We start from the raw sequence: 12,493 nt of genomic DNA on the forward strand, positions 1-12,493 counted from the left end.
ACGCTTATTTTGAAAGATCAAATCAAAAGCTGCATTTAGGTGAGAGATCTGTACCCAATATCTTTTACCATTTTGACTCACATCCTTGTTTCAATTCTTGAAAATGCATTAATTTTACACAGACATACTACATTGATTTCGTGCCCACCTCACGAAAGGATTTTAGTTCTGGAGTACCAATGTGAGCAGTTTTTCTTCCTCCTCCTGCCGTGAGACCACACCAATTCTTACTTCCAATTCTGGAAAGTCTTTTACATTGTCATCATCATTTTGTTCAGATAGTTCTTTATCCAGAGCACATTTAAAATCAGGAGGTACAGTAGTTGCAATTTCAGTGAAGTCTTTCAGAAAAACGCAAGGATTTCACACCAATCTTTATCGCAATATTTACCGGGGCTATCCACCCGTCCTTATTCAGAAAACATGACACCTTGTCATATTTCCTGCCTGAAATCTTTTATTATGCACTGGGAGTCATGATGAAAATTCTCTTTCTCTCTCTCACAAAATGTGAGGAACATGCTCTATAGAGAGAAAAAGAGGACCTTTTCATCATGATGAAATTCAATGTATAAACCTTTTTATTTTTGTTGTTCTCAGACATTAGAGTAAAGCATAATGTATTCTACACACCAATGTTTGAGAGTTGACACCATGCAAACCTGGATCATAAAAAGTGGCAACCTGGATCAAAAAAAGCTATCTGATTTGATAAATTTATATAAATCTAATCTTCAATCCCCACGCTATGTACAAATTCAGTGCACATCAACTAAAGCAACTTGTTCTAATGAAGATGATTTCATCATGTATACCATCTGCGCAACTGAACTTTCAGGTTAATTTGCGGCAGTTTGCACATTGGCTTGCTGAAGAGATACTCAGCTAATCTCCGGCAGGCCATATTTGTTGGCAATGCGTGTTGTAGTAGCGCTGTCATGTGTTACTATAACATATAACACGCTCTCACACGTTTAGTTTATACCATTTTGGGAGGAGTCTTAGATATGTGGCTTCAACAACCAGATGCCTTTACACTTGTCCAGTTTAGTCTGTAATATGTCTCAAACCACTTCCTGAAGTAGTCTCGAAAGCGTTTCAGATGACATTTACAACTGGTCTTATCCAATCAAAGAAAACGCATGAACTGACCAAGTGTGAACTGGCTGACCAGGCCCATTGGCTTGAGAAATATTCCTGTTTAACTTCCTGTTAGCCACCATTTAATTTGTCTCGCTGTTCCGCAGCTCTGCAGCAGAATACAAAGAAAAGGAAGTGACTGTCAACACACAGCTTTTTCTATTATACAGTATAGTGCTCAGATTTAACTAGAAGATGGTAGTCATGCTAGGTTTACCCATCAACCCTGTACTGTAAAGGTGAACACCACTGGGAGGTGAATTTGAGACAATGTGCCAGCTCTTCTTTTTTTTTCCATAATCACACTTTTGTAACTACTTTTGCACCATTTACTTTTGCATAATATCCAAAAATGCTCAGTATTCATGATACAGTAGATGAACAAAACGCGGATGACCTACTGCATCCACTAATAATTTGAAGTGTGGAACCATTGGACATCTTTTCTATCCCATGAGGCCACAGGAGCAAAAGGGGCTGTCAGATTCCAAAAGTTGAAAAATAACAAAAAAGTCTGAGGCTCTTTTCAAGTGTACCTGCAATAGGGACCACTTAACTATACTTGATTTCCATTACATGAGAGTAGATGTTAAACCTTAATGCTGATTTGTTCTCTGCTTTCACCAAGATAAGCACAAACTAAGACATAGATTTACAGTAACCTATGCTTCTCCATCCATTTACGCTTCTTTCCATGTGTATTTGGTATGTCAGCACACACAATGACTTCAACTAGTGTGGTCTCCCAAGTGGACCAGAACGACAACCATCTTAATTGAGCCAAGTAGGGGACATCTCTAGGATCTTCAAGTGGGCACCTTCCATCCTCAGTGTTTTGTCAAAGAAGTCAAAACGGTAAAGATAGAAGGCTGTTCTTATGTTACATCATCTTACCTGAGTGTTCCTTGGAGAATATTAGAAGCATTTAAAATAAATATCTAATAATGGATGATGTATAAAACAAATCAATAAAATCCACCAATAACAACGCATTCTCACCCCAAGGCGTCACCTTTGACCATGCTTCAATATTTGACGTTTTAGGCGCCCTTTAGCGTCACTTACATGACGCGATCCTACGGCGTCATCTAACTGACGCTAAAGGAAAGCGTCTGTTAGAGGACGCGGTTAGGTTTAGGTGTGGGGTGGGGGTCGGGTACACGCGATCCTAGGGCGTCATCTAACTGACGCTAAAGGGCGCCTAAAGCGTCAGATATTGAAGCATGTCCAAATGCTTCCCAAGGCGTCAGTTAGGTGACGCCTTGGGGGTGAGAATGGGCTGCCAATAAACAGCCCATTCTCACCCCCAAGGCGTCACTTAACTGATGCCTTGGGAAGCATTTGGACATGCTTCAATATCTGACGCTTTAGGCGCCCTTTAGCGTCAGTAAAATGACGCCCTAGGATCGCGTGTACCCTACCCCCACCCCACACCTAAACCTAACCGCGTCCTCTAACAGACGCTTTCCTTTGGCGTCAGTTAGATGACGCCGTAGGATCACGTCATGTAAGTGACGCTAAAGGGCGCCTAAAACGTCAAATATTGAAGCATGGTCAAAGGTGACGCCTTGGGGTGAGAATGCGTTGCAATAAAGGCTCTTGCTACTGCGCTGTCGAAACAGAAAAAATCTTGTCAAACATCATGTATCACATAACACAAGACAAGTCATTTAGCTTGGACATGGGAGACCGTTTCATTTCGACATCTCTCTGCTCTGTATTCATGATCCGTTCCCACCAACTTAGAAACATGCTATTATAAAGTAGGAAAATGTCACATTCCACATTTCAACAAGAATTTCCCAATGAACACTGATTTAATTTAGATAGATCTAGACTGACAATGAAAGACTTATCTTCCTCTCGAATTTTTACATTTTGTCCTTTGAAATGAACAGTGCTCTGTTTAAAATTCACTTTTCCAGATGTTGCCATCAAAATTCAACAAACCTCTATTCAAAACGCTTTCTTTCTCCAGGCAATGTGGATAATAAAAAGCAAATACAGTGAGCCTTGCGACACAAGTACGTGACACAAAAAAGTCTATAAAGCAGGTGAAATTTAATTGTTATTTTCTTTCCATTGGAAAATGCACTGGATGTGAATAATTCAGTCACTTTTGGAGTTTTAATGTCAATATTTCTCCCAATAACACAATAACTAGAATCACCGAACATTTGTACCAACATCAATAATGCAAGTGTCTGTCCCTGTAATGAGTCACATAACCAATTTTTTTATACTAGGATTATAATCAAGGATAGATCTGGGATAGTCAACCTTCTACAAGTCATTAAATAAACATGTTTTTTTTCACACTACACTGACGATTACAGAGCAGAACTCCAAGTAAATGGAAGAAATGCTCCCACAAGGAGAGGGGTATGCTTTTACATACAGCTCCATCAATTTATAAAAACTCTGCATTTGCTTTAAATTTAGAACCTCACAAGCTGTTCCCTGATAAATAATACAATAATCTAACTCGGTCTGCCTAAGACTTCGATAATGTAGATATGTAATTAGCAAAGGCCCTACCAAAACAGCAATGTCCATTTATAGGATATACTGATGGCCCATTCAAGCCTCCAAAAGGAACGTAATGAATGCATCAATTAGCTCAACAACACAACTGTCTGACGCTTTATATGACTGCTGTAATTGCGTCTATAGTAGCATAATGGTCTTTTACATGAAACATTGTTGCAGAGTTTAATGTTTTGTGTGGTAATACATAATGAGGATTGTCTTATTTAGTTTTTCCAATACAGTTTTTTTTGTCTATTGATCTATTTCCACCATCTGTATACTTTCCCTGATTTAGCCATTGATCCCATCTATGAGTCGCATAGTTCAAATCAGAGCCCATTACACACAATCACAAAAATGATCCCTGATGCTTTGCTTTTGAGTCATAGTCTATTTTTACTATGTTGTCAAATTAAGCCTGAGTGACGGTCCGTAGTCTCAAAGAAACTGATTATGTTGGGAAGATATATCACATCACTATCTCACAAACCACCTCACTACAGCTCAGGGGTGCGTTTCCCGTACACGCTCACGCTCGGCTCTATGATTGGGTGTCATCAGTCATGACGTGTCCTTCCCTGATTCGTCAGCCACCGTTTACACCGGTACGCGGATACCCAGTGTTGCATATCCTGTAACAATAATGATTACCTTTGTGTCTGTGTTTTTGAAAAACTATAAAGCAAACACTGACTCATAGCTTCACACAGTATCATAAAACATCAGTCTCAGAATGATAATTAAACCATGATCACCCAGCCACTCTTCTCATTTTCCTGTTCCTGTTAGTTCCTCCTGAAACTTGGAGTCAGAGTACATGCTGGCCCCTGGTCCCCGCTCTCCTGTTGGGAATTACATACACTGTCATTCTTTTCCGGTGTGGCAATCAGCCTGGCTTGACGGATCTGGCGGTTAGCACCGGAAGGCTGTGACGAGCAGCTTGCCACTCAACACAGTCTGTGGCAGGAACAAAATGTTTTTTTTTTCATCTATTCGTGTGTCTATTAGATCTGTCTCTGAAGTGTACTACAGGATGGAGAAGCACTGAACTTGATTGACCCTCTCCAAAGTTTATGAATGCACAACATGAAGGCAAGTGAAATAGTGGCTAAATATACAAAGCCCTTTTAGATTTAGCAACCTTTCATTATTTAGAATACTTCTTATTTGGAATACTTCTTATATATCTTAATCTAGTTGAAACATTTATTGTAAGTGATGCCTACAGAATATGTATTTGAACACAAAGCGACTTACAGATGTGCTTCATCATCCATTTACTGACTAGAAACATATTTGTGTGACTGAGAAGGTGCATTAGCAGTAACAGTGCCTCTTTAAGTCAGGGCATACAGGAGGTTAGCACCTTCTCTGATTTAAAAGAGTGTCCTGTGGGTTTTAGAGGCAAATGGAGGTCAGGAACTGTCTCTTATGTGGACCCTCTATTAGAGCAAAATGTCTTCTCACACTGACACTCAAGATGAGGGTGAAGTGGACTGCAGCCATTCGATTTGAAATACCAGGTCAAGTGAGACTTGCATAAATGCTCGCAATTCCAGACTCGTTTAGCTCTTCTAAAATAAATATACATCTAGCCATCTAGATTTTTGGTGCTGGCATTTTCGCATGATAAAGTAAAGTGGGGGAGTGCATATCACTACTTTTAGCACATTTGCGCTAGACTGCTATAATATGGATGGCGCTGATTCTGAAGTCCTGGACACGCTGGTGTTTTCACATAGTTTGTTTTAAAAGAGCCAAACCCAGTTCACTTAAAATAAACCAGAAAGCCAGGACCGAAAGTCCTTTTGGTGTTCACAATGTAGTGGACTCAAAAGAGAACCCGGTTCCTTTTTTGATCCTCTTCTGCATTGAAGTGATCTCAGACACTTTCTTGTTTACACCACAACCTCAAAAGAACTCAGAGCCCACTCCACCTCCAACAACATCTGGAAGACAAGCACGAGTGCTTTGCACCCAAAATTTCTTCCAGGTTGTCGTAGAAGGGACAGAAATCCATTTCAGTTGAAATTCCCTACTTCAACTCATTTCATCATGGGTTATCATGTACTTTTTTACTTTAAGTAGCATCGTAACAATGTTCTTCAGTTATATACTCTTTTAGGGGTGGCCAATATGGCAAAAAATATCATATTATGTTTTTTTTTTGTTTTTGTTTTTTCAGGAAAATCACGATTCATGATTTCATGTTGTTTGTACTATTTTGCAAGTGCAAAACATGTTGGCCACATTAAATACTTTTTTCAATCTCCTTTTACCAAGATACCGGCTCTGAGTCTTCTCCTATAATGCCTGATGAGGAGAACACCTGACAAGAGATCAGAGACCAATCTTCCCTTCAGAATCTCCCCAGATCCATGTTTCAGTTCAACACACTCATCAGGTCATGGCAGAAGCTTCATTTTGTGTTCCGGAACAAATTTTTTGATGCACGTCAGAACTATATTCTTTGGTTTTACTCATTGTGATGGATGATTAAGGGAAATTGGCGTTTGTGTTTCCTCATATTTCAACTCTTTAACTTTGCTAAAAAAAAGGTGAATATTAATGGGAATGTTCTTCAGAGATATTTATTCTTGGGGTACCAATAATTATGGCCACCGTGTTTTGGAGAAAAACTTTTATTTAATAATATTTCACATTAGGTTTGAAAACACCCTCTTTTGCTGCAGTGTTTTTCATCCTGTTCTCACAGAGTTCATAATGTCCAACAAACCTGCTCATGAAGCACATAGTCTCTCAGGGCAGGGGTGGTCACGTGCATGGTTTGACCTCCGATCAGAGTGACAGTGGCCTGCACTTTTGCTGACCTCACAACGCCACATTACAAGAGGACACTGTGAACTACTCCTCTCCAGAGACAGTGGGTCAACCTACATGTCTTCACCCCTCTGTCAATAATGCAGGTGCATTAGCGCAGTCAGAGATAGTGGAATTTATTTGCAACAATAGTTTTAATACAATAGCATGCATTATGATTCCATTTCAGGTTGGTGCAACTGTGAAAATATAAGATATGGAGCAGAAAATGAATCAACCAGGAATGTGTTTTTGATAAGGCATGAATTGAACATTCAGGGCAATGCTTATATAGTGACAAGGAATCAATACATTTCATTTCTATTGCCTCTACATTTTGCAACACTATTATAAAATAATTAACCTAGTTGATGGAAAGGACAAAAAGGTCATCTAAATTCTGCAGTGAAACCTCTGAGGAGAAGTATTCACTTTCTAACACTGCTCTGCTAGATTATATGACTAAGGACCAACAAACCTGTATTTGAATCTGAAGTTTACAATGCTCTGAGAATTGAGGTATGCTCAAAAGATCATTGAATTGCTGTCAAGCTGTAAATTAGCAGTTTTCTTTACGGGGCGATGGTAACTATTTCTCAATGTCCAAGGGCAGCATATTCTTCCAAAGCAATGCAAACACTTAAGCAGTGCTCGCCTATGAGGTCATTAAAACCTTTTTTATATAGTCCACCCACATTTATTTTATTCAACAGAACACCTGAAAAATTGAGTAACACATTCAGCACAGGATTATAAGTGATGCAGGCCTGTTTTGATAACTAATTCCTTAGAAATAAGGAACCAAAATTATGACTGTTTGATTGACACACAGTCCAATGATTCTAGGTGGTCTTGGAAATGATTGGCTGGAGTTTTTCGAGTCCCGTCCGTTCCACAGATGATTAAATTGTCTAATTTGCATTCAATGCTTCTAACTCAGTGGCTTTAAGTGGGTTATAGGAATGGGATTTCAAGTGATTTTGAAAAAAAAAATGGTCAAAAAAGATAATCACACACACCCCAACTTTAAGTTTTGTAGCTCAAAGCCATGCAAATGAGAACATATTCTGAAAAAAAAAAGTGTTGGATAAAATTCAAAATTGAAGAATCTCACCCACACACACACACACACACACACACACACACACACACACACAAATATACAACAGAATAAAGATACAAATGAACAGTGCTTTTTTTTCAAACTCTTTCTCCAGTATTTTCATGGGTTCAATTTTGCATTATGTAATGTTAGCTAGTTTTGAGTTATGCTGCTGAATGTTTGATTATCTGCTTCTTCTTCACTTGTTTTTCGATCAAGATAATAACGCTCTCAACCGTATAACAGTGGAAACATTGCCAAAAAAAACTTACAATGGCGGAAAAAATAAATATCATAAATAACGGATGTCTTTACAGGTCAGTCTTTACAATTAAAGTTTCAGAAGTTATGCAGTCAGGTGCGGTAAGTGATTTTCTCTTTGTCTTTCATTAAAGGCTTTAATTTATGTATTCTCAATTAAATTCTGAACACCACACAATCCTGTTATGCTATAAAAGGAAAAAGTCCATAAAGATAAAGAAAGGTTAGACTGTGTGGGATTCTGCAAGGTTGGATTAATAGCAGATTTTTTAAAAAAAAGAAAAGCATTATAAATGCTAACAAGAATGATCTAAAACTCAACATAAAGACTTTAAAGCAGATATTAAGCTTGGACAAACAACTAATTTAATGAGGCCTGTTTCTTCAAAGTCCCAAACAGTGGCACTTGTATGCCCAAAATTGCATGCACAAACACGCGTGAATGAAGTTAATTAACATGATGCAAATAAAACAAGCTAACAAGAAAACTTCTACATGCACTAATAAGGCTAAGAATGTGAAATCACGGTAGTGTCAGGCTTACCAGGGCCAATCATGAGAAAGCCACAAGCTGCCTAGATAACTAGCCTCCAGACACACTGTGAATATGCCACAGGGAGCCTGAGCCCTCAGCCTAGTTACAAAGGCAGCAACAGACTATATGCCTATGAGAGGGCGGTTGTGTACCATACAGGAAAGACAAATAGCAACCTAACAAGGTCCATAAAGACACATATTCACATACTGTACTCCGACATGGTATATACCCTTCGAGACGGAAAAAAAAGGACACTGAAGGAAAGTGAGCAAAAAAAACAATAATAATGACATTGGTCATTCTCAGGTTAACAAAAGGCACCACCACTCAGCGCATTATCAAACTTGTGAAAGAATGATCCACGCGGATGTGCGATCACAAGCTTCTGCAATGAATGAACAACAGGCTGCTGTGATTTGATTTCCATAAAACACAATGCGATGGCAGCGACTGTCATCCTCATTATCTCACTACAGAAAACCTTTGTGTCCACCACAGATTAATGATTTGTGCATTTCATAATAAACTGGTTCTCTCTGACAGTGATGAATGTTGTGGCATGTGCAGGTGTCCAGACACACTCTGTTACACCTTGGTAATTTGTTCTACTTGTCACACACTTTGACTGGAGCAGAAATCACTGAATGACACAATTCTTTCCTAAATCATGTAATCATATTGGAGACGGCACATATCAAGAGGAAACTATCATTTTCTCCCTCTACGATCGCCCTTCTTCCCGATATCACCTCAGCCTTCCCTTTCAGATTCCTTTGGGGACACAAGTCCTGAGCAGAAAAGCTTTTTGAAACCAACTTGTTTCAAGTTGAGTCAGTGTTAAACGATGGCTGTCGTTTAAGGGCCTGTATGTCTCAATGTCACATTTCCCCAAGCGCTTTAAGAGCAAGAGCGGTATAGGAAATAGATGTTGTGCGTAGCAGAATCTGGCGTAACTTTCCAACGTGTTCCTATCCAAGTTTTAAGTTTCTAAGATTTATGAGGACAGACATGTTTGGATCAGATTCGCCAAGCTTTAGAATTTCTTGTCTGCTCCTCAGACTGAAAATATCACTTGTGCATAAATACCCGAATGACTGAAGTAGCTAAATTATTTTATTTACAAAAAATAAAAAATAAAATAAAATAAAAAAACATTCCAGGCCTAGAACTTTCTGGGTATGTTAGAATGAAGTATAAACTAAATGTTTATAAAAAAAAAGAGACTGCAACCGGGCCCATGCGAAAACAAGGATGCGGCCACGCAATGTACAATTTGAGAATAAAGTATCATTTTTATGGTTTGACGTGATACAAGCAATCGTTAGATTTAATCAGTATGATTGACTGCAATGCTTTTTTTCCCTTTAGTTGGTAAGAACAAAAGTGGATGTTACTTGTTCAGATCACATTTTCTAGTGAAAATTCTTATGTTGGTCATACTTACAAAAAGTATAATCTGCGATTCCGAACCACACCGATGTGGTGACTGACCCACCCATTCTCCTCAAAACATGGGATTAATCCGTGCTGTGCCGTCAACCCAAGTAAAGTTGATGATTCCGAGAATAACTGCAATTGCAGATTTTGAACAGAGATGGCGACAAATAGGAAAAACTACGAACTGCAGCTTTAATCTGATAATTATATTAAAGTTACCGGTATACTAATAAACAATAGGCTACAGTATGAAGCACATTTATCCTAGGCTACCGTTTTATAGTTTTTTAATGAGCATGATGGAATATATTTTATCTTGCACGCCTATATTTATTAGACCAATGCTGCTTTGTAATATAGTATATTTTAATAGTGTATCAACCTCTTTTAATATATAGTCAGCCCCTAAGCCAAATGTCTACTGTACTAATCCTTAATACCTTTTCCCCATCACAATCATGTGCTTTGAGAAAGTCGTTAAATGAATAATTATAGAGAAGCCCTGCTGAGACAGTATCATGGGACAATGTGTGCACTCTAGTGTTGATACCAAATGAATATCACTTATTTCCTAGCAAGAACAAACCCCTTGAGGCAAATCAATAAATAACAGGAAGATTTCATTAACTAAAGAGCTCTCATACTGATTTTTTTTTTCTCTGAAGAAAAATAACCTTTAGGACAGCAAGGTGAAAACATGACTGTTTGACTCTGACGTTTTTGCGAAGTCTGTTGTCCACTCTTGGGGGTTTCTTTCATCTAACCCAGGCTTTGATATTCTTTAAAGGAAAGGTGTACTCTAAAATGTATTTTACATCACTGACAACAGTATGTAAAATATATGTATCTCATGATGACTGCATAATGTTTTAAGCTTTGATCCTATGTTACCTTGAATCATACAACAAAACTTTAGAAATCTTAATGTTAGAAACTTTTCCCTGATCTGTGCCTACCTAAAGAAGAGTGAACTTTATGCTTATAAAATAATCCTTAAGGGAGAAAATCTTCAAGAGGAAGCACTTCATCTACTTTTGTTCTTTTCATAGACTCTAAATTTATCTGTTGTATTCCAGGAACAATCAGTCATTATGCCCTAAGAATTTGAGCCAGGAAGGCACGGAAAAGCATGTTCAGCCATAAGTATTAGGGTGTATCATCAGAATTTGAGTCTTGTATAAACATTTCTTTAATTCCTGTTCATCTCCAGAAAATCAAAGCACTTGCCCTGTGAGCCTTCCAAGAGAATTAGCATAATGAGCCACCAAGGGTAGAGCTACCTGGATTACCTTATCAATTTGCAACCCTGGCTCCAACTGCGAGTCAATTTGAGAAAGCACCCAATTAACTTATATTAAAAAGTCAACATAATTATGTTGATGAAGTCTCTTTTATATTGAGGGAAGAGATATCTAACAGGAAGTTTTTTTTTCTCCTCTGAATACTTTTGAGCTGATTACACCTAACAGTGCTTCAATAATTTCATATTCAAGACCTTGACTTATATATTTCTATTTTTTTTGTCAATTTCTTTACTTTACTTTCGTTTTTTTTTTTACTCTAGTCTATGCATTACTTGCATTGAAAAAAAGCTGCCTTCAACTTGGCTTTTTTTAAGTCATTTCAACTTAAATTACATTAAAAACTGGCTTAAAAATAGTTCAATCTGGTAAAATTGAAAATTGCTTAACTTATTTTGTTGAATGTTAAAGCAATGGAATAACATGTTATCATAATGTATATTGATCATTTACATTTTTACAGTGTTTTATTCCAATGTCATTTAAAAATTTGAGTACATTTACCTTTTTCAAATTAGCATGGTTAACATTTAATCCTCAATCCTAAATATATTTGTAATGGAAAATACCTATTCCATTCAGGATTTTTTTTAATGTCATGTGTTCAGAGAATGTGAAAGAGACAGAGGTAACACCACTAGAGGCACCCTTTTTCTCTAAAGACCTTATACTGTTGCACATTGTGAACATCCATGGTAACCATGGTCCCAACATAAATATGTTTTTATAGTTAGCACTGCTACAGTGGCATTAGTAGCTTACCACTGAAAATTCTATTATTAGTATAGTATTATTATTATTATGATAGTTTGAATGATAAAATATACATATTGCTAAAATGGCAAATATGTTTAAGTTATAGTTGTATTAACAATAATAAACACAGTAACTGTAGCCTGTAACTGCACTGATGGCATTCTGCCTAAAACTACCATTGTACTTTTTTTTCGGAGGGGCAGGGAAGCCTCTTAAGAGGCTCTTCTGATCAACAGGGTGTTTTTATATAAACAAACAAATTTGTTTTTAGAAAAATCTATTCAATAACATCAAGAGAGCCGGTTCAGTAGGCTATACGGGTTGTATTAAATGAATTGACGTTCTTTTGAATGGGTGTTTGTTCCCGCCCTTTCCCAGCATCTCATCACGCGCAGCTCCCGTTGCTCTAGGTGAAGCTCAACTCACTCACGAGCTTCAGAATGAAGCAGGTGTCCAACATGGCGAACACGAGCAACGGATCTCTCGCTACTCTCCTCATTTTATTCACCATTTCGGCAGCTATCCATTCAGGTAGGAACTGTGCTTTTCCTTTAATCTGCTTGTATTTTAAGGCAATAATGGTTGAGCCAGCTCGACGGACATTCGCCG

The 12,493-nt window shown here is 37.9% G+C and overlaps 1 protein-coding gene across 8 annotated transcripts in view; it reads left to right on the top strand.

Moving 5' to 3' along the window:
* The first annotated feature begins 12,261 nt into the window (after positions 1-12,261).
* cadm1a (cell adhesion molecule 1a) overlaps positions 12,262-12,493 on the top strand; it is a 257,858-nt gene continuing 257,626 nt past the window's right edge. For 7 of the 8 annotated variants that reach the window (XM_039693684.2, XM_089123963.1, XM_039693691.2 and 4 more), the window contains exon 1: positions 12,262-12,415. In XM_039693684.2, coding sequence (XP_039549618.2) covers positions 12,325-12,415 — 91 coding nt within the window. In that variant the 5' untranslated portion in view covers positions 12,262-12,324. The remainder of the gene's footprint in view (positions 12,416-12,493) is intronic. The other variant, XM_039693688.2, reaches the window with a different exon arrangement.

Source organism: Pimephales promelas, chromosome 19, assembly GCF_988280905.1.
Source record: "Pimephales promelas chromosome 19, fPimPro1.hap1.1, whole genome shotgun sequence".
NCBI classification, from domain to species: Eukaryota; Metazoa; Chordata; class Actinopteri; order Cypriniformes; family Leuciscidae; genus Pimephales; species Pimephales promelas.